The following is an 18,813-nucleotide window of genomic DNA, read 5'->3' as shown; positions in this document are numbered from 1 at the left end:
CCGCTCCATTGTCCGTCAGTCACGGCCGGCGCCGCGGCCGAGCGCGCCGGCCGTGGCGCCGCTCGGCTGTGTAGCGGTACCTGTCTGGGGCGGAGGGCCCGCGCGTCCCGCCCGCCGACTCTTTCGCCGGGCGAGCGGCCCGGAGGCCGGTCACCTGTCGCCGGCCACATCTCGAGCCGGCCGGCGCCGGTGCGCGCGCGCTGAAAAACTGCCCGACCTTGTCGGTGCGTGCCCAGCGCCGCTCCAGCCAGCGGGCGCACCGCTAACCTCAGCTGGGTTGGGCGGTGCGCGGCGGTCGGCCCGCGAGCCCCCCTCCCCCGCGGCGACACCTGCCGCGGTAAGCCAGGTGGGGACCCGCGGCGAGCCGTCACCCGTCGGCGCCCGCGCCCGATGTAATCGCGGCGTCCGATTGTCCCCGAATAGCCGGCCGTAGGCTAATTAGCCCGGCCGGACATTGTCTTGCGCCGGCCGGCGCTCGCCCGCGGAAGTGGCCGGGCCGTCTTACCTGGCCGGGGGACGGCGTGGCGCGGGCGGGGGGGGGGGGAGGGACGGCGACCGTTGGCCGGTTTGAAAGGCGTCCGCGGCCCGCGGCGGTGTCCGGCGGCGGTGGCGGCGGCGGCCAGGACCGGCGGCTGATGGTCAACGCTGGTCAGCGCGGCTGGACGCCAGCGCACCGCCGGCGCCTCGGGTGTCGGGCGCGGGCGGATCGCACGGTATTCCGCCAGCCGACGGGGGAGGACAGAACGTTCAGAGTGTCGGCATGCACCTGTCAGGACCGGGGATCCTGGCTTGTCCTCAGTTGCCTGGGTCTGGGTTGGGTTGAGTGGCCAGGGTCCTGTGCTGTCCTCGGTTGCCTGGGCCTGGGTTAGGTTGGGTTGGCTACGTGTCCTGTGTTGCCGTGATCTGGGCTAGCCACGGGCGCTGGGTTGCCGTGACCTAGGCTGGCCACGGTTCTTGGGTCGCCGTGACCTGGTCTGGTCACGGGTCCTGGGTTGCCGGGCCTGGGATGTGCTCGGGTCGCTGGCCGATGCGGCTGGTGGCTGTGGTGCCGGACCACAACTCCGAGACGAGACTCCGAGAGAGCGAGGATGACCGGGACAGCAGCCCAGTGTGCGGCCCATTGCCGGCCGCGACCAGTTTTTGTGACGCTCAAGTTCAAGGCCGGCTCGGTCGCTGTGCCTAAGGCCGCTGGCCGGCGCGTGGCGGGGGGGACGGCGGCGGTGGCGGAGCGGCGCTCGGCCGACCGACCGTTCGCTGTCGCTGCGCAGCGGCCCGGCGACGGCGCGGCGGCCGGCCGGCGAGTGCGCAGTGTGCCGGCGGTGGCGGTGCGGCGCGGGCGGTGCGGGCGCCGCTGCCTGTGACGACCCGCGAGTGCGGCCGCCGTTCGGCGCCTGCTGGCAGTGACTGGCGGCACCGTAGCCGACAACGCCGCCGGCCACGTTGTCGGCTCGTCAGTGACGTGACGCGAGCTGCGGGGGCGAACGCCGGGGAGTGCACGCGTAGCCAGCGCCGCCCGGCCGCGGATGTAGCCCGCGGTCGCGCCGGAGCGAGCGCCTGCGAGCGTGTGCGCAAGACGACCGTGCGCCTCGGCGGGGTCGGAGTCGCGCGCCGGGATGCGGCTGAGGATCCCGTCTCTGGCGCCCGTGCAGGAGGAGGTGGCGCGCACGGTACGTACGGACCTGCCGAGGGGCCGGCTCCCCCGGCGCTGCTCGATGGCCGAGCACAGCTGCCAGCCGCAGGTGGCTGGTTGGATGTCACGTGACTGACCAGCGCTGTCAGCAGGTGACTGGTTGGATGTCACGTGACTGACCAGCGCTGACCGCGGAACCCCACTCGCCGCCCCGGGGTAGAAGCTCTAGTCCGGGAGCTGGCTCACTTATGTCATCTCACCGCCCGGGGTAGAAGCTCTAGTTTAGGCGCCGGCTCACTCATGTCATCTCACCGCCCGGGGTAGAAGCTCTAGTTTAGGCGCCGACTCACTCATGTCATCTCACCGCCCGGGGTAGAAGCTCTAGTTTAGGCGCCGACTCACTCATGTCATCTCACCGCCCGGGGTAGAAGCTCTAGTTTAGGCGCCGACTCACTCATGTCATCTCACCGTCCGGGGTAGAAGCTCTAGTCCGGGCGCTGGTTCACTCGTGTCATCTCACCCCCGGGGTAGAAGCTCTAGTCTAGGCGCCGGCTCACTCGTGTCATCTCACTGCCCGGGGTAGAAGCTCTAGTCTAGGCGCCGGCTCACTCATGTCATCTCACCGCCCGGGGTAGAAGCTCTAGTCCGGGCGCCGGTTCACTCATGTCATCTCACCGCCCGGGATAGTAGCTCTAGTCCGGGCCCCGGCTCGCTCATGTCATCTGGGCTGTCCGGGGTAGAAGCTCTGGCCCAGGCGCCGGCTCACTCGTGTCATCTCACCGCCCGCGGTAGAAGCTCTGGTCTGCGGGCTGGCTCACTCAAGGCATCTGGGACACTGATTTATACAGGAGTCTGCGCCGCTTTCTTAACCTTGACCTGGCCGCGCGGTGCACCTGTTCTCGTATGCATTGAAGGCTGAATTGGCGCTCAGGAATTTCCACAGCCAAAGTTAGTGTTTGTTGCTGTAAGGGGCCGATGGGGACGGATCGGAGCTGTTTTGGCGGGGTTCCGCGACTCCGTGGGAACATGCCCGCCCGATGGCGGGCGCGGGACGGGCCCCGAGGCTGCGGTACTCTGCGGCGGCGTGACCGCTTGACCCGGTCGTGGTGGGGTCGCCCCGCTGACGAGGCGGTCGGGTCAGGGCCAGACGGCTCGTCGCAGGTCTCCTGCGGCCAGCCGCCCAGCGCCGGAGGCGGCGGAGGCTAATGTGCGGCTCAACCCACAGATGGGGCCGCTCGGGCATTGGGTCACGGTCGACGCAACGAGACATGCGTAGTGCGGGTCCTGTGGGGCTTCTGTGGGGCTCGGACGTCGTTGTGCGAGACTCCGCGGTCCGCTGGCGCCTGGCGGAGCCGAGATCGTCTTCTCTGGTCGACTAGAACTAAATCCCCGGTAGATATGCAGAGCCGCACTCTTCAAACATTCGGAATAGTTAGAGGAGAAGAGACAGTTCGCCAATCGACGAGATGATGGGTTTGGAGCGCGCCTCTGGGATCCGCATCGGTTCGGTCTGTTTGACGAACCATATGAGATGCAAACAACCGCTGGCAGCCTTGCCTATATGGGATGCAAACAACCACTGGCAGCGCGGCTGCCGCCGCGGTCCGCTGAGCGCTCGCCGTGTTAGAACCTGTAGCGCCCAGCCGTTCCAAATGCCGTGCCCGGGTCCCCGGGAGCGTGATCCACCCGGCTAGTCATGCAGCCGAGCGGTAGCCGGATGTGCGGCCGTCCCGAGCGGAGCGGCTCGGCCAGAGTCCAGCTCCGGCGGGGTCCTAACAGCTCGCGCCGGGTACCGATCCGGCGCCGGTGGCGACGCGGACTCCGGTGTCTGCCGAGGCCGGCCGCGCTGCCGCGGGTAACAGCCGCGGGCTCTGGTCCTCATGGGAGGCCAGCGCGCGGTTGAGTGCCGGTGCCGTCCGGCGGGTCCGGCAGATGCGTGGTGCTGTACGGTCGTCAGCCCGCGTCCGGTGTCGCTGCAGCCGCGCTTGTACTGGTCCGGTGTTTTGGGGCTTCGGTGCGACGTGTCCCAGGGTCCGATCTGTGGCATCAGCTCAGTTCCATCAGCATGTGTTTAGGCTCAGCCCAGCGGCGTCCTGCGCCTGAAGTTTGGCTTCGTTATCATCCCAGCGATGTCGGTCGTGTGGTCTGCATGTCGGCGACTGAGGCGTGTCCTCTGCACTTACGACGGTGATCCGGCTACGCCTCTGTCGGCTCGAGGCGGCAGACTGCGCCTGATCTCGACGCAGTCGCGCTGTGTCGGCGGTGTGCCTGTGCCGACCAGTCTTACCCCGTGTCTAACCAGTCTGTCTCGATGTCTGCCCAGGCGTGCTCTGCGCGGGCTCAGCCTCGCCCCGCGTCGACAGCGAGCGTCTGATGTCGGCCCACTCTCGCTCACTTCCAGCACCGTGCGCCCATTGATGGCGGCCGCGCGCTCGCCACATTCCTCGGGGCCTGCCGGGTGGGCGCAGTTTCTCCACCGGCCAGGCCAGGGTCACCGCGCCGCGCCGCGCCGCGCCGCGCCGGGACTCGCCGCCGCCGCCGCCGCCGGTCGCCGGCCGGCTTTCACGCGCCTCTCTCTCCGGCGGTGATCGCCCGCACCGCGCTCACAGTCTCGCGCGGCGCGGCCCGCCCGCGACCCGTGACCTCTGACCCGGCGAGTGGCCGCACCGCCCGCTGCGGTTGCGTAAGGTGCACGCTGCGTGAGAAGGGCGACCGGACGGCGGCCGCGCCCGCCCCGTCCGCCGGCTCACGCTTCCGCCGGCGCGCCGTTGTTCGCCGCACCGGTCGCGGCCGGTGGGAGGCGACGGCGAAGGGCCGGCGGCGGTGCCGGGTCGGTCCGGTCCAGGGTAGTAGAGCACTGTCCGGTCAGGCGGGCGGTGACGTGCGGACGCAGAGGTGTCCGGCTATGGCAGGTGATGACGAATGGGTGTTAGGGGCCTGGACGGGGAGTCTCGCATGGGGCCTGAGATGAGATGACGGAATGTTTTACGACCAGAATCCAGCTCGTAGCACCTGCGAGTTGGATGGCGTGTCCTTGTTCGCAGGCTTCCAGTGGAGGACACGATTGTTGCGGGGTGTCCGATGTTGACAGGGATAGGGCTGCTCGATAAATGTTGATGCAGGATGTGCACAGCGTGCTTACGCGAGGCGATGTTTGGGCTGGGCTACTGGCAAGGCGTGACTTATCGTTGACAGCGAGGCTTTGTAAACTCAGGGATGTATCCATTCTGGATTACATCGATCAGCATGTCATAAGAGAACGGGGGATCTTTTCTGTTCGTCCGTGATCGTCTGCCGCAGTGCCGCCGTCAACAGCGGGTCGCGCTAGTTTGGCGCGCTCGTTTCAGCAGGTGCGCCCGGCAGCGGCGGGCGCACTTACAGTGCGATCGACCTCCGACCCGCGGCCGGACGCCGGTGTGGCCCCGGCGCCACCTGCGCCGCCGTCTCGCCACCCCGCCGTCGCGCACCGTTAAACGGTCTGGGAGCGGTGCCGGCGGTGGCCGGCCGCGGCGCTCCCCGCGGCCCCGGGACGCGCCCGGGTCGGCTGACCTGCTGACACGCGGCCGGACGGCGCAGGCTGCGGTCGGTGGCCGTCGGTCACGTGACCCGGCGGTGTCCCCGGGTCAGCGGCGTCTCTGGCCAGATGGGCGCCGGTCGGCCGAGCCGCGGTGTGCGGGCGACCCGCGGCGAGCCCAGCGTGACCCGTGTCGAGGGCAGCTCGGCTGGGAGCGGGCAGCACATGCTAGTGTGACGCCGTTGGGGCTCGGGACGTCCGGATGTTACGGTCCAGGCCAGCTGCGCCCTGCTGGGACGCCTCAGAAAAATGGAGCGTCTGTTGAATGTGTGTTGGTACCGATGTAGCCGATCTTCCGGTCACGTATCGTACCTCGGCTCTGGGGCGAAGACTGCAGACCTTGGTGTTCATTCCGATGCTGCCCGTCGCCACTGCGGTTCGTCGAGTTCGAAAGTTCGGCGAAGGGGGTCCGTCGAGACGAAAGGACCGCTCGAGATGGCTGGGTACGGTGTATATTTTGAAAGCTTTTAGAGCAGTAAGCGTAAGATTAGTGCCGGTTCTCCACGACGTGTGATTCATTGCAACCGATGTTGATGTTTATGTGATATGCTTATGCCATCCCATCACGGAACGAGAACTCTCGTGAGGACGGTATCGCCGAGGAAGGTAGAGATTAAGACTCGTCTCATCAACCCGGCGCCACGTATTTGCTGCAAACGCATCCGTGCGAGTGGATCTGAATGTAGCGCACATGATTGTGCGCATGAAGCAAACGAAATGCACTCACGCGGCGGTTTTGCACGGTATATCCGGTGCGATGTCCTCGAACACCGGTTGAGGAGAGCATTGTCAGCAGCGCACGATCACGGTTATGAGCGCGCTGCACAGATGGGCATGACTTCATTCAGAACAGCAGCCGCCGCCCAATGAACCCCGCCCACGGAAGCGCCGGCCATTTAGCAGACGGCGGGCTGGGCCCAATTCGTGCAAACTGCAGCTACCGGCCCCTTTGTGCGCTGGGCAATAAACTGGCTTTTATCGGCTGTTGCGAACTGGGAACGAGGTGTCGCATCAATGCACGATAGCTGCGCTACATTCACCAGGCACACACGCCGCGTTATGAGAACCGCCGGCTTTGAGGGCAGCGATTTGTTCTCGCTGCTCTGATCATGATTCATCCCCTGAGATTATGTTGTCTGGCAGATATCGAGCAATCACGGGACTTTACAACCCCTTTCGTCTGCCGCCACGACCCATACAATTTTACGGCGGCGGTTGGAGGCGCGTGATGCCTTCCCCCCCCCCCCCCGTCCCCTTCCCTGTGGTCCCCTGCTGGCCTTAAACCTGCGGTTGGTCTGCGCCACCCAGGCGGCCACCGACAATGCTGCTGACTTCTGAGCGGTCCCCCGTGCGTGTCGAGAACACGCCCTCGGCGCGGTGCGGGCGGATGGTCGGCCTCTGGACGCCGGTCGAGGCAGAGCCGCTCCGGGGGCGGGGACGACTCTGAGCCCGCGGCTGTTCGACTCCCCGGCACCAGAGTGTGCACGTGACGGCGGTGCGGGAGAGGTGGGGGCGATTCCACACGTAAGAGGCAAGTTGGTGACCCTTGACGAGACAACGGGCGGCTTTCTTTGATAGGGTGATAATCGCTGCAGTTGCATTGTAACGGCGTGTTGCTGCAGTAATCCTGATGCTTAAGAGTCATCAACAGCTGGTGCAAAGCTATGAGATAGCGTCTGATCTGATCTGTGCCCAGTGATGACCACTTGATATGCGGTGGTGTGTCACGTTGTTCTCTGCGACCTGGCGTGGCCTCACCCGTTCCGCTGGCGCCGCCCTGAGGTCAACTCAGAAGTGCGGTGTCTGACTTGACCTGACCTGACCGCCCCCCGTCGCCAGGTGCCGCCGTCGGGTCGGCGCTGTCACGTGGTGCTGCCAGACCAGCGCCGGTTCGAGGTCTCCGTCCAGCTGCGGTGTCTGACCTGACCTGACCTGACCCCGCCCCCCGCCACCAGGTGCCGCCGTCGGGTCGGCGCTGTCACGTGGTGCTGCCGGACGAGCGCCGTTTCGAGGTCTCCGTCCAGCTGCGGCTGCTGACCTCCGAGCTGGCCGACATCGTCGCCTCTCACTGCTCGCTTAAGGAGCGCAAGTACTTCGGCGTCGCCTATCGTGGAGATACGTGAGTACCGACCTCGGTCTTCTTCAGCAGGTCTCGTAACTCGTGCGGCTCGGCGCCACCGAGCGCTTGTTCAGCTGTTTATCTTCAATCGACACATTTTCTGAACCGAAGCGCTGGCGGCGCTCTCCCAATGACGTCATATCTCCCTGTGGTCTCGGCCCGCTGCGTCTGCTGACATGGCGCTCAGCTGTCAAACAGTTGGTGCCTTTTCTACAGCGCTCTTAACGCGAGACAAATATTTTTACCAGAAGGGCGCTGAAGCGATAGCCGTCGGTCTGCTACTGATCGCTGCGTCAGCTGAAACGAGAGGCTCTGATCGCGGTGCAAGATTGGCTTTACGTCAATCAAAAGTCCGAGAGAAATGAGATGACAGAGTTCACTGGTGATCCGAACTTTTATTGAGTTTGGCGTCGATCAAAAGTCCGTGAGAATTGGGATGGCACGTTTCACTGAGATGCGAAGTTGTATGGGGATCAACTATGTCCTGAAAAATTCTCGAGCTGTTTGGCGTTGTAAATTTGTCTTTATCTCCTCAGCATCTAATGAAACAGCATGGATGAATAGATATTTGCTGATATGAAATAGTTGGGCGCGGTCAAAATTAGTTTTAAGCTGATTTATTCGAGAATGAGCCCAGCATTCTGATTAACGACTAAATCACTCCAAACCCCCTATCCCGTCAATAAGAAATCACGAAAGCTCGAGGCATCAGCACGCTTGTGCCCTGTTTTCCGTCGTAAAAGCACCGCTGAAATGAAAGCACTGACAACAGTTGCTACTCCCTCCAGCTGGGCCAATGTCGGGAAAAAACGTTTGCAGAAGTAATATGATGGAAAGGGAAAGGCGCCGATTTGGTCTGGAGGGGATGGCTCAAGTTAGATTAAAGATTCGTGCTTTCCATAGACCTCTTTAGCATTGCAGTGGCGTACAACTCCTTGTTCGCCCCATCCCAAGTCAGACCCCATTCCCACAAAGCGTGTAAAATGGTGAAAACCTGGCGATAAAGGTAATGAGGGTGGGATGATCATCAAATCAGCTTTATTTTCGATTTCCTTGTACCCTAGCAAAGGTTGGCAGCTTTTATAGGACCACCTCTGCGATCCTCACTTAAGAATGAAACGAACCCTCCGCTTGCGGAAATTCTCATTTCCTTGATTAGCTAGCGCAAAATGGGAGTTAGATTTTTCATTTTCTTTTCGGTACGGGGCACGGAGACTGGATGCTGGTAGGTTGGGAGGTGCCATTGGCGGCACAGACGGCGGAGGAGCCGCGCCGCGTCTACCGCACGCGCGGCGGACGCGCGCGTTGTGCGGCCCGTGACCTGGTTTGCGTTCACCGCGGCACTGCACGCGAGGCGTGCGCTCGGCCGTGCCGGGAATAATAACCCGCAGCTGAAGATCTTCACAGCAGTGTACAACCGGTGCCTTTCACACGTGTTCCGCTGGCGACACTTGAATCATTTACTGTAGTGTAGTGTGCAGTGTGTGTAGTGTGTAGTGTGTAGCTGCGGGGTCGGAGTAGATTTGGATGTGCCCGCGTTGGCTATAGGCCGCAGTCAGTCTTGGCTGGGTTAGATTGGGGGAGGAATGTCAAAGTTTCGGGTAAAAAAAAAAACGCTCCGACTCGGATTAGCCTTGCTCTGGGTTCCCCGCGTGGCCCTCATGCCGGACGGTTGGCATCCGAAGTGCGGCGGCTCCGGCGTTGCTCCCCACCGACAGGGGGTGGATACATGAGAGTGATCCCACGCTGGTCAGTCGTGTCCAGTGAAACTGTGGCCACAATAAGCTGCAGCGGCCTTCTGTCGTGGTGTGAAGTGAGCAGTCAGCTGATGATCAAGCGGTTCTATGATGACGTGGTAGTGAGGAATGGCCTAATCAGTGGTGTGGGGCTCTTAAAACACACGGTCTCTGTGGCCCGATTTGAAACAGCCGTCAGTCTTCGCCCATTGCCCACGAGGTCTGCGGTGATGCCTTCCCAGAGGCTGCAAGATTGCTGACACGCTATCCCTTGACCGCAATCTTGTCAGTGTCCATTTCGCTGCTACCGCCTGCGACCAAAACTCGCCGTGTAGCCGCCGCTGGCCAGGCTGTTGTAAGCTCTAGTTCCACGCCCTGCCAGGATCGCTGACAGCACCCGTTTTCTTCCTGCAAAGGCTGGTGACGGCTGTGTGTGGTCGCCGCCAGCCACTGACGCGCGGTGGCCGACCGCTGACCGCAGCATCCCCTGTCGGGCCTCATCACGTGTCGGCGCTCAGTGTGCGGTCTCGGGGATGACAGGGCTTCACCGCGCCCCTCCCTCCCCGGCCTCCTCGCCGCGGCTGGTGTACGGCCGCGCGCTGAGGACGTGGGCGGCGCTGGGTCCGGTAATAGGGCTTTTACTGCGCCCCTTCCTCCCCGGCCTCCTCGCCGCGGCTGGTGTATGGCCGCGTGGTGTGGGCGTGGGCGGCGCTGGGCCCGGTGATACGGGCTTCCACTGCACCCCTCCTTCCCCGGCCTCCTCGCCGCGGCTGGTGTACGGCCTCGCGGTGAGGACGTGGGCGGCACTGGGTCCGGTGATAGGGGCTCCACTGCGCCCCTCCCTCCCCGGCCTCCTCGCCGTGGCTGGTGTACGGCCGCGCGGTGAGGACGTGGGCGGCACTGGGTCCGGTGATAGGGCTTTTACTGCGCCCCTCCCTCCCCGGCCTCCTCGCCGTGGCTGGTGTACGGCCGCGCGGTGAGGACGTGGGCGGCGCTGGGCCCGGTGGTACGGGCTTCCACTGCACCCCTCCTTCCCCGGCCTCCTCGCCGCGGCTGGTGTACGGCCGCGCGGTGAGGACGTGGGCGGCGCTGGGTCCGGTGATAGGGGCCCTACTGCGCCCCTCCCTCCCCGGCCTGCTCGCCGTGGCTGGTGTACGGCCGCGCGGTGAGGACGTGGGCGGCGCTGGGTCCGGTGATAGGGGCTCCACTTTGCCCCTCCCTCCCCGGCCTGCTCGCCGTGGCTGGTGTACGGCCGCGCGGTGAGGACGTGGGCGGCACTGGGTCCGGACGCGGCGGACCGCGGACACCTCTCGCCTGTCCAGCTCCTCCAAGAGAGAGAGAGAGAGGGAGAGAGAGGTGGGCCGCGCGGCCTTGGCGTCCGGTATGTGCTGGTCGCCTCCCGGGGCCGCCCCAGTCTGCTGGGCCGGCCAGAGATGGCCACCAGATTGACGACACCGGCAGCCGCGGAGGAGGCGATGAGATGAGGGTGCCCTGCTGGCCCGGGACGGCGGGGAGATGATGCAGACTTGGCAAGGATGGATGTCGGGGCAGGCGTACGGGCTTTTCTCGTCTGGCGAGATGACTACAGAAAAAATGCAATGAGAGCTTGCATCATTAGTTTGCCGGCCGCTCGTGACAGGATGCAGATGACGCAAGAAGTATTTGTGTGGTGGGCGCGGGGGGCATCGATGCGTCTGCGAGAGCCGAGGTTACGCCGGATGTCATAGGAATGTGAAAGAACAAGCAGGTTCGTGGTGAATGATGAACAGATTAATGTCGCTCGCGTGACTGCACGCGTGACGGATGAGTGAACGATTGGTGGACGGGGAATACGCGCGGCGTGCGCGTGCGAGGACGAATGGGAAATAGGTGTTGCTCGTAGCTAGTGTCCTACGGCTCACCGCTATCCGCACCCAAGACGGGCTAATTAGCTGCGATATACGGGTCAAAAATCGGTTGTCTGTCTGCTCAGAACTCGCCGCAGCCTCGCTGTCGTAGTGTCCCGCGCAGTGTGTCCGCGCTCGTCGTGCTGCGTAGGTCCCTAATGGCGACGCGTCGCGGGGAACATAACCTCGTCTCGGCCAGCCGATAGCGGCCTTCGTTAGGCGCGCCGCGGCCCTCCTCCTTGCTGACGTGACCTCGTCGTCGGTCACGTGGCGTCGCCCCGCCGGCGCCGGCGGCGGGGGCGGGGGCGCTCGCCGAGTGGCTGTGTACACATGCTCTCCGCGTGAGGCACGCGCGCGCCTGGCGCTGCGTGTGGGGGGGGGGGGGGGGGGAGCTGGCTGACGCCGGTTGGGCGCACATGGCACCGATGACGCGCTACCCGAGCCCGGCGCGGCCCGAGACCAGGCTGACAGGCGGCCGCGCCCGTTGACATGCCGCGGAGGTGTCACCTGTGGCGGCGATGTATGCTGTCCGCTCGGACCGCGCCGCGTGTCCCTCACTAGCGCTGTCACCTGCTGGCGCGGCGAGGTCCGCAGATCTTTGGTCACAGTTATGTGGAGGAAGTGGCGACTGACGGAGATCTGAAGCAGCGGTCTTGAAATGCCGTAGTCTGTGCTTTATGTTTCTGTTTGCTTTTGTTATGTTCTGTGAAGCAAAACGGCAATGGGCAGCCGTGTTTATCTTTGTGCTTGATAAATGAGCCTGGATCGACACATGACAGCGGCGGCACACCTCCCGCGCAGGCAGAGAGGAGGCTAACAGATGACCACGCCTGTCGAAATGCCGCGGAGGCATTACCTGTGACGGGGCTGTAGCGAGCCTCAACGCCGTGTTTGAGAAATGAGCCTCGATCAAGGACGGCTTTCATGTGCGCACTGGAAAGTTGTATTTTGGAAAGCATGATGGCTTGTCAAATAGCGGGATGTCATGCAGCATCTTGTTACATACGCGTAGTGACGAGATGTGTTGGCCAGATATTTGCTTGCCAGAAGGCTGTGGCCGAGGTGAAGTACTTACGGGCGGTTCATAACTTACGTTACGCGTGGAAGGGAGGGAGGTTTGATGGAACGTGAACGAGTTGCAGCAAGGGGTCCCCAGCGAACTCTCCCGAGTCCGCTGGAGGAGGGGGGGGGGGGGCGGACAGTGTCGTGTCACGCTCTGATGTTGCGGCAAATCGTGATGGAATCGTTTAATGTTCCGTTGGATGCGTTGAATGTTATTTGAGCAAGACCAACTTTATGGAGGACTCCTTGTACAACCATGTGAAGCTTTATGCTATTCCCAACACTTGCTGTTGTGTCTTTGGCCTGCGTTGCTTTGTAATGTACATACTAAAGTAAACTGAACGTCTGGACAGTGAGTTCAACTGCAAACGTGCCCCTCCCGGTTACCAGTCAGTGCCGTTCTCTCCGACGGAGAAACGTATGACCGTCACTGGACCTCGGGTCGGCCACGGGCCGTCCTCTCCGACCGAGACACGTGGGGCTGTCACTGGACGTCGGGCCGGCCACGGGCCGTCCTCTCCGACCGAGACACGTGGGGCTGTCACTGGACGTCGGGCCGGCCACGGGCCGTCCTCTCCGACGGAGAAACGTATGACCGTCACTGGACGTCGGGCCGGCCACGGGCCGTCCTCTCCGACCGAGACACGTGGGGCTGCCACTGGACGTCGGGCCGGCCACGGGTCGTCCTCTCCGACCGAGACACGTGGGGCCGTCACTGGACGTTAGGCCGGCCACGGGCCGTCCTCTCCGACCGAGACACGTGGGGCTGCCACTGGACGCCGCCGCCGCCGCCGCCGGACGCCGGACCGGCCGTGGCGCCATCCCAGCGCCGTCCCACGGAGCGTGATTCATCATCACCGGCGGCCTCTCAGAAGAGCGCCTGGTGCCGGGAAATGCCGGCTACGGCAACGGCTGAATAGGCCGCATTTCTATGAAAATCTCGGGAAGCCCGGCAGCGCTTTTGGTTCTAACGTGGCACGGTCGAGTGGGCTGGTAATGATAGCCAGGCCCATCGTTCTTCCGCTAACAATGCCTGAAGATTTACCACCGCTACATCGTCGTCCCTCCCGCCGACGCGTCTGAAGAGCTCCGTGATCATTCCTGGAAGGATGATATTCTCACATTAGTACAATGTCTAGGGATTGCTCGCCATGTCCTTGAGAAAATCTGAGCCTCGCACTGCACGGCGAAGGCGCGTTTAACTAATCCAGCAACGTGTAGACAGTTTGCCGTCTGGCATGGCCAGTGGAGCCACTCGTGCGGGGACGTGGTCAGTGGAGGACACCGGTGACGGGACGTGGTCAGTGGAGCCACTCGTGCGGGGACGTGGTCAGTGGAGGACACCGGTGACGGGACGTGGTCAGTGGAGGACACCGGTGACGGGACGTGGTCAGTGGAGGACACCGGTGACGGGACGTGGTCAGTGGAGGACACCGGTGACGGGACGTGGTCAGTGGAGGACACCGGTGACGGGACGTGGTCAGTGGAGGACACCGGTGACGGGACGTGGTCAGTGGAGGACACCGGTGACGGGACGTGGTCAGTGGAGGACACCGGTGACGGGACGTGGTCAGTGGAGGACACCGGTGACGGGACGCGGTCAGTGGAGGGACACCGCTGACTGGAAGTGGTCAGTGGAGGACACGGTGACGGGACGATAGGTCAGTGGATGGACACCGGTGATCGGGACGTGGTCATGGGAGGACACCGGTGGACGGGACGCGAGTCAGTGGAGGACCCACGGTGACGGGACGTGGGTCATGGGAGGAGCCGGTGACTGGACGTTGGTCGTGGAGGACCCAGGTGACGGGACGTGGTCCGTGGAGGACACCGTGACGGGACGTGGTCAGTGGAGACACCGGGACGGGACAGCGGTCAGTGGAGGGACACCGGTGACGGGACGCGGTCAGTGGAGGGACACCGGTGGACGGGACGTGGTTCAGTGGAGGAACACAGGTTGACGGGACGAGGTCAGTGGAGGACACCGGTGACGGGACGTGGTCTAGTGGAGGACACCGGTGATGGGACGTGGTCAGTGGAGGACGCCGGTGACGGGACGTGGTCGCTGAAGGGCACCGGTGATGGGCTACCAGTGATGAGGCGTGGTCAGCAGAGCACACCGTTGATGGGACGTAGCCAGCGGAGCACACCGTTGATGGGACGTGGCCAGCGGAGCACACCGTTGATGGGACTTGGGACGTCCCCGATACCGGCGGGCTATGAGTGGCGGCCGTGCAGATGCGCAGGCCAGCCGTGCAGCGGCAGACAGCGCGGCACGGCCGGGCTCGGAGAGCGATCGTGCAGGTGTGCAGGTGCTCGCCGGGAGGAGGCGTCTCCGGCATGCGGGGACGCCCCGCCATCTCTCCCTCCAGCTCCGGCTCCGTGTGGACACCCACCGTAAACAGTCACGGGGAGCGGTCGTGTCCAGCCGCCGGTGACGTAACAGTCTGCCTTCAGACGAGCTGCGGCGCTGTGTTGGACGGCGGCAGGCCAGCGGCCGCGCGGGAGCCGTGAGCGCGTCTGAAGCGGCCGGCCCGCTGGCGATGAAGCGGTCGGCCTGCTGGCGATGAAGCGGTCGGCCCGCTGGCGATGAAGCGGCCGGCCTGCTGGCGATGAAGCGGCCGGCCCGCTGGCGATGAAGCGATCGGCCCGCTGGCGACGAAGCGACTGGCCCGCTGGCGATGAAGCGGCCTATCCGCTGACGATGAAGCGGCCGGTCCGCTGACAATGAAGCGGCCGGCCGGTTGACAGTGAAGCGGCCGGTCCGCTGACAATGAAGCGGCCGGCCCGCTGACAGTGAAGCGGCCGGCCCGTTGACAGTGAAGCGGCCGGTCCGCTGGTGATGAAGCGGCGTGCCCGCTGACGATGAAGCGGCCGGTCCGCTGACAATGAAACGGCCGGCCCACTGACAGTGAAGCGGACGGCCCGCTGACAGTGAAGCGGCCGGCCCGCTGGCGATGAAGCGCCGTGGTACTTTATCATTGATGGCAGGAATGGGCCTGTCATTTAAACTTCGAGCCATCCAACTGAAATAGCAGACGACTAAGCGAGACAGCTAATGAAGACAAGGTAGTCGAGCATTTATTATTCAGCGGTGCAGACCAGGGATACCAGGGGCTAAATGTGAGAGAGATGAGCGTTTCCGAGTATCATTCCAAAATACATGTGTGCGCGGAAGCAAGGTGAGCCCCGGTTCCGAACCGATTCCGAACAGACGGTGTGTGTGGCTTGATGGAGGGAAAGAAACGCCGATTGTGTGGCCTAACAGCTCCTGATCAATCAATATATTTCTCCTCACTCCCGTTTTTAATTGGAATATCTCAGAGTTTCACAAAGGTCTTTCATTATTTGGTTGTCCATCAGACAACCAGGTGGTTTGGTGGAGTTGTTCGATTTATTGCCGTGAGTGGGCGAGACGGAAGGCTTGGACTGAGTGAACGTCGCAATGAACTAGGATGGCTTCAGTTGCGGTTACCGGTCGCTTGAGCGAAGTGTTTTTTAAGTGAGTGCGAGCGCGAGGAAGTTTCAATGACGACGTCACAGCGCAATTACAGCGGCCGACGCATCACAGCGGCAGCCGAAGACGTCGGGTCACACGGGGCCGGGTTAGCACGCTGCTCGGGGACCGCCGCTGGTGAGCAGCGCGGTCTGGAGGCTCGGCCGCCTCCCCGCGCCTCTGACGCCCCAACACGCCGGGGCTGCTGGAGCTCAGCGACCCCGGCTTGGAGCGTGTCGCCGGCCTCCGATCGGGACCGTCTGATGCGGGCGGCCGGGGGCGCGCCGTGCGTCATTGTGCGGTGTCCTGAGCCTGATGGTGCGGTCCTGTGGCTAGAGACGGGTCGGCTGTGGAGCACACGGTGGTGCTGTCGGCATGTGGCGTAAAATGCGACATGCGTTGCGCATATCTGTAGTATTTAGAATGTTGCCGAAAATAAAATGCGGCAGACTTCGGGTTAAGTAGGTTATTTTAGTGCAGTTAGCCTTATGTCACACTGTGTCGTAGTTTTGCTTATCTTATTCCGAGTATTTGAGAGAAATACTATTCACATCAGATTTTGAACGAGGCAGAGCTTGTTGATCCTCAGATTACGCTCACAGAACCCTCTCGCGCATGAGAAGTCGCATGCGTTGGATCCAGTGGCCATCCCGTCGGTGGAATCGCAAACATGTCCGTCAAGGCCACGCCACTAGGCCTACAATCGCTGTTTATGAAGCTTACTGCTGCTTATGATCCCTTCTCTGTCCTGAGTGGAGCAGCCTGTCGTAGGACCCGATTACACGTGGCGCATGTCGTGCCTGGAGTCGTGCCCAGGGAACCTGCCCACCCGCCGCCGGGGTGAGAGCGGCCCCCGCCTCACGAGCTGACCGCGCCGCCCTCGCAACACTGGTGTGCTGCTTATGAAATCGAAATCGCCCGCAAGTCCGTTGTCATTGTGCTTTCTAGCGTTCAGAAGGTGGTCGGGCCGTGCAGGTCATTTTGTCACTTCCGTGGTCCAAACCAGTGTTGGGCGGGCTGGTGTCAGACCAGCGGTCGCCAGGTGCCGCTGACAGTGGCAGGGACAATTGGCTTCATTCGCAGGCATTCAGTGGCTTCCGGCGCGCTGGTTATCAGATTGTCTGACCTTTTTTACTTCTTCGTACATTGTAGTCGTCGTGGTGGTTCGTTGACCATAGAGCTTCTGGTAACGCGAGTCGTCTGTTTTGCTGCCGGATGCCCGTCTCCTGTTGTCATTGCTGCACCTTTTTTAGAATTTGAAGATTTTTGTTTTCCTCGTATATACTGGAAACTTGTGTTCTCCTTCGTCTGGATTCGCCCCCTTGTTGCCGAAATCAACGGTGCCTGTGCCGCCTTTCGTCCGCCGCCTGTCGCGTGGAGTTTTTGAACTCTTGGTTTGAGAGATTCCCGCTAGGTGGCCAGAGTAAGCCGACGCGGTCATGACGACACTAGCCAGAACTGGTGGCAGGGCAACTAACGACTGGAGGTCTGCTGGCGTTACTTGACCGCTTTTATGTCCATGATGTTATGTTCAGACCCGACTTCGACCACGATGTCCGTTGAGTGATATTTAATTCATGAGAACCGAAGCCTGCTCTTATCGTGATACTGGGCTCCAAGTTCGCAGAAATGTAGTGTGCCGACATGGCCGATGAATTTCCATGAACCGTGGAGAGGCGGTTTGTATTATGGTAGGCGCAGATTCAGTATTCCGATCGTGAAGCAGCATACTTAGGTGTGCGTGGCCTTGCACACCTAACTGGACAGCGAATTACACCTTCGAATTTTCGAAGGTGTATTCGTCGCCGCACAAACATAACACGCAGACTATCGTCGAAATTATTTTATGATGTCGCTCCGGCGTCGTCGTGGGATCATTTCGTGGACAGGGTGTTTTCATGGCAGACGGGAGTCAATTATGATATCTTCGTCAACTATGGGGGCCAATTCCTGATCTGATACAGCCATTTAACCATTGGAGCTGAACCCGAATCGAATTCCAGCCAAAACGGAATGGTTGCGGAATGGAACATTGAATGGAAACTGAATGGAAACGGAATGGTTGCCAAAGTCGGGTTAGACCCCACCGGGGTCAAACACAAGCTTACGTACAACAGTTCCAAAGCCATTAAGGCAGGGATTGGGCTGACAATTTTGTCTCCAGAATTCAGATGTACGGATTGTCCCCACTCCATATTGTTATGGACGACACAGGGACCCCATGCTTTCAATGTGCGGTGTGCTTGGCTTACAAATTATGTGATGCACATTCACTGGCATATTGTATCGGGAAAAGTTGTGAAGCCGTCCCCACCTGTCACGATTGTACAATCCCGAGAGGTTTGGCAGCGTTTTTCCTGTCATCTTGTGTAGCCTGTCATACATGAAGATGTCACCAGAACCACTCAAGCCATTTCACCAAAAAAGTTTGCCCCACAGCTGAATGAACCTCTTTATTCTCGGTTCGTCACTGATCTCATGGTTCGGCATCGGCCCGTTCCATGCCGAGCTGATGGTTTGTCTGACCGGAATGTCCGTCCGTCCGAAGCCCCACCCAGTCCGGTTTAATTTACTACGGACGCGTCCGTCATGAATAGAGGAAAGCACTCAAGCATTCGTTTCTGTCATCATAACGAGTCCGTTTGAACAGCTGGGAAGTTCTGACAACACCTATCATGCGAAATCTCACACTCTCTCATTAACGTCAGCTCTTTGAGACTGCGACAGCATTGGCTGTGGCAGACCGTCGACACCCCTCCCTGTCGCCAGCAGTTGCCTGTGGAATGTGCGCCAGACCGTCGATACTCCTCCCCTGTCGCCAGCCGTGGCCTGTGGCCATGCGCAGACCGTCGCTTACTACTCCCCTTTCCCAGCAGTTGCCTGTGGGCAGTGCGCCAGACCGTCGATACTCCTCCCCTTGTCGCCAGCAGTGGCTGTGGCAGTGCGCAGACCGTCGATACCCCTCCCCTGTCGCCAGCAGTGGCCTGTGGCAGACCGTCGATACTCCTCCCCTGTCGCCAGCAGTGGCCTGTGGCAGTGCGCAGACCGTCGATACTCCTCCCCTGTCGCCAGCAGTGGCCTGTGGCAGACCGTCGATACCCCTCCCCTGTCGCCAGCAGTGGCCTGTGGCAGTGCGCAGACCGTCGATACCTCTCCCCTGTCGCCAGCTGTAAGGCAGAAGCTCACCCACTAAGGCTTGGTGCGTGATATTGAGATAACGGGCTTTGTGAGCTATGTAAGCATGTGTCATGGCTGGGCAATGTTCGTGATCAGGTCGTGGAGATTGGTCGTGGTGAATCCTGGTCCTAGT

At 62.0% G+C, this 18,813-nt stretch overlaps 1 protein-coding gene across 1 annotated transcript in view; it reads left to right on the top strand.

Annotated features, from left to right (window-relative positions):
* Positions 1–1,506: 1,506 nt before the first annotated feature.
* LOC119096048 (FERM domain-containing protein 4A) overlaps positions 1,507–18,813 on the top strand; it is a 63,217-nt gene continuing 45,910 nt past the window's right edge. Inside the window, exons 1-3 of the mRNA XM_037218913.1 lie at positions 1,507–1,667; positions 7,044–7,100; positions 7,217–7,323. Coding sequence (XP_037074808.1) covers positions 1,614–1,667; positions 7,044–7,100; positions 7,217–7,323 — 218 coding nt within the window. The 5' untranslated portion in view covers positions 1,507–1,613. The remainder of the gene's footprint in view (positions 1,668–7,043; positions 7,101–7,216; positions 7,324–18,813) is intronic.

The sequence above is a fragment of the Pollicipes pollicipes genome, unplaced genomic scaffold, assembly GCF_011947565.3.
Source record: "Pollicipes pollicipes isolate AB1234 unplaced genomic scaffold, Ppol_2.1 Scaffold_1832;HRSCAF=2141_pilon_pilon_pilon, whole genome shotgun sequence".
Taxonomy (NCBI): domain Eukaryota; kingdom Metazoa; phylum Arthropoda; class Thecostraca; order Pollicipedomorpha; family Pollicipedidae; genus Pollicipes; species Pollicipes pollicipes.
This window is presented reverse-complemented; position numbering and strand designations above follow the sequence as displayed.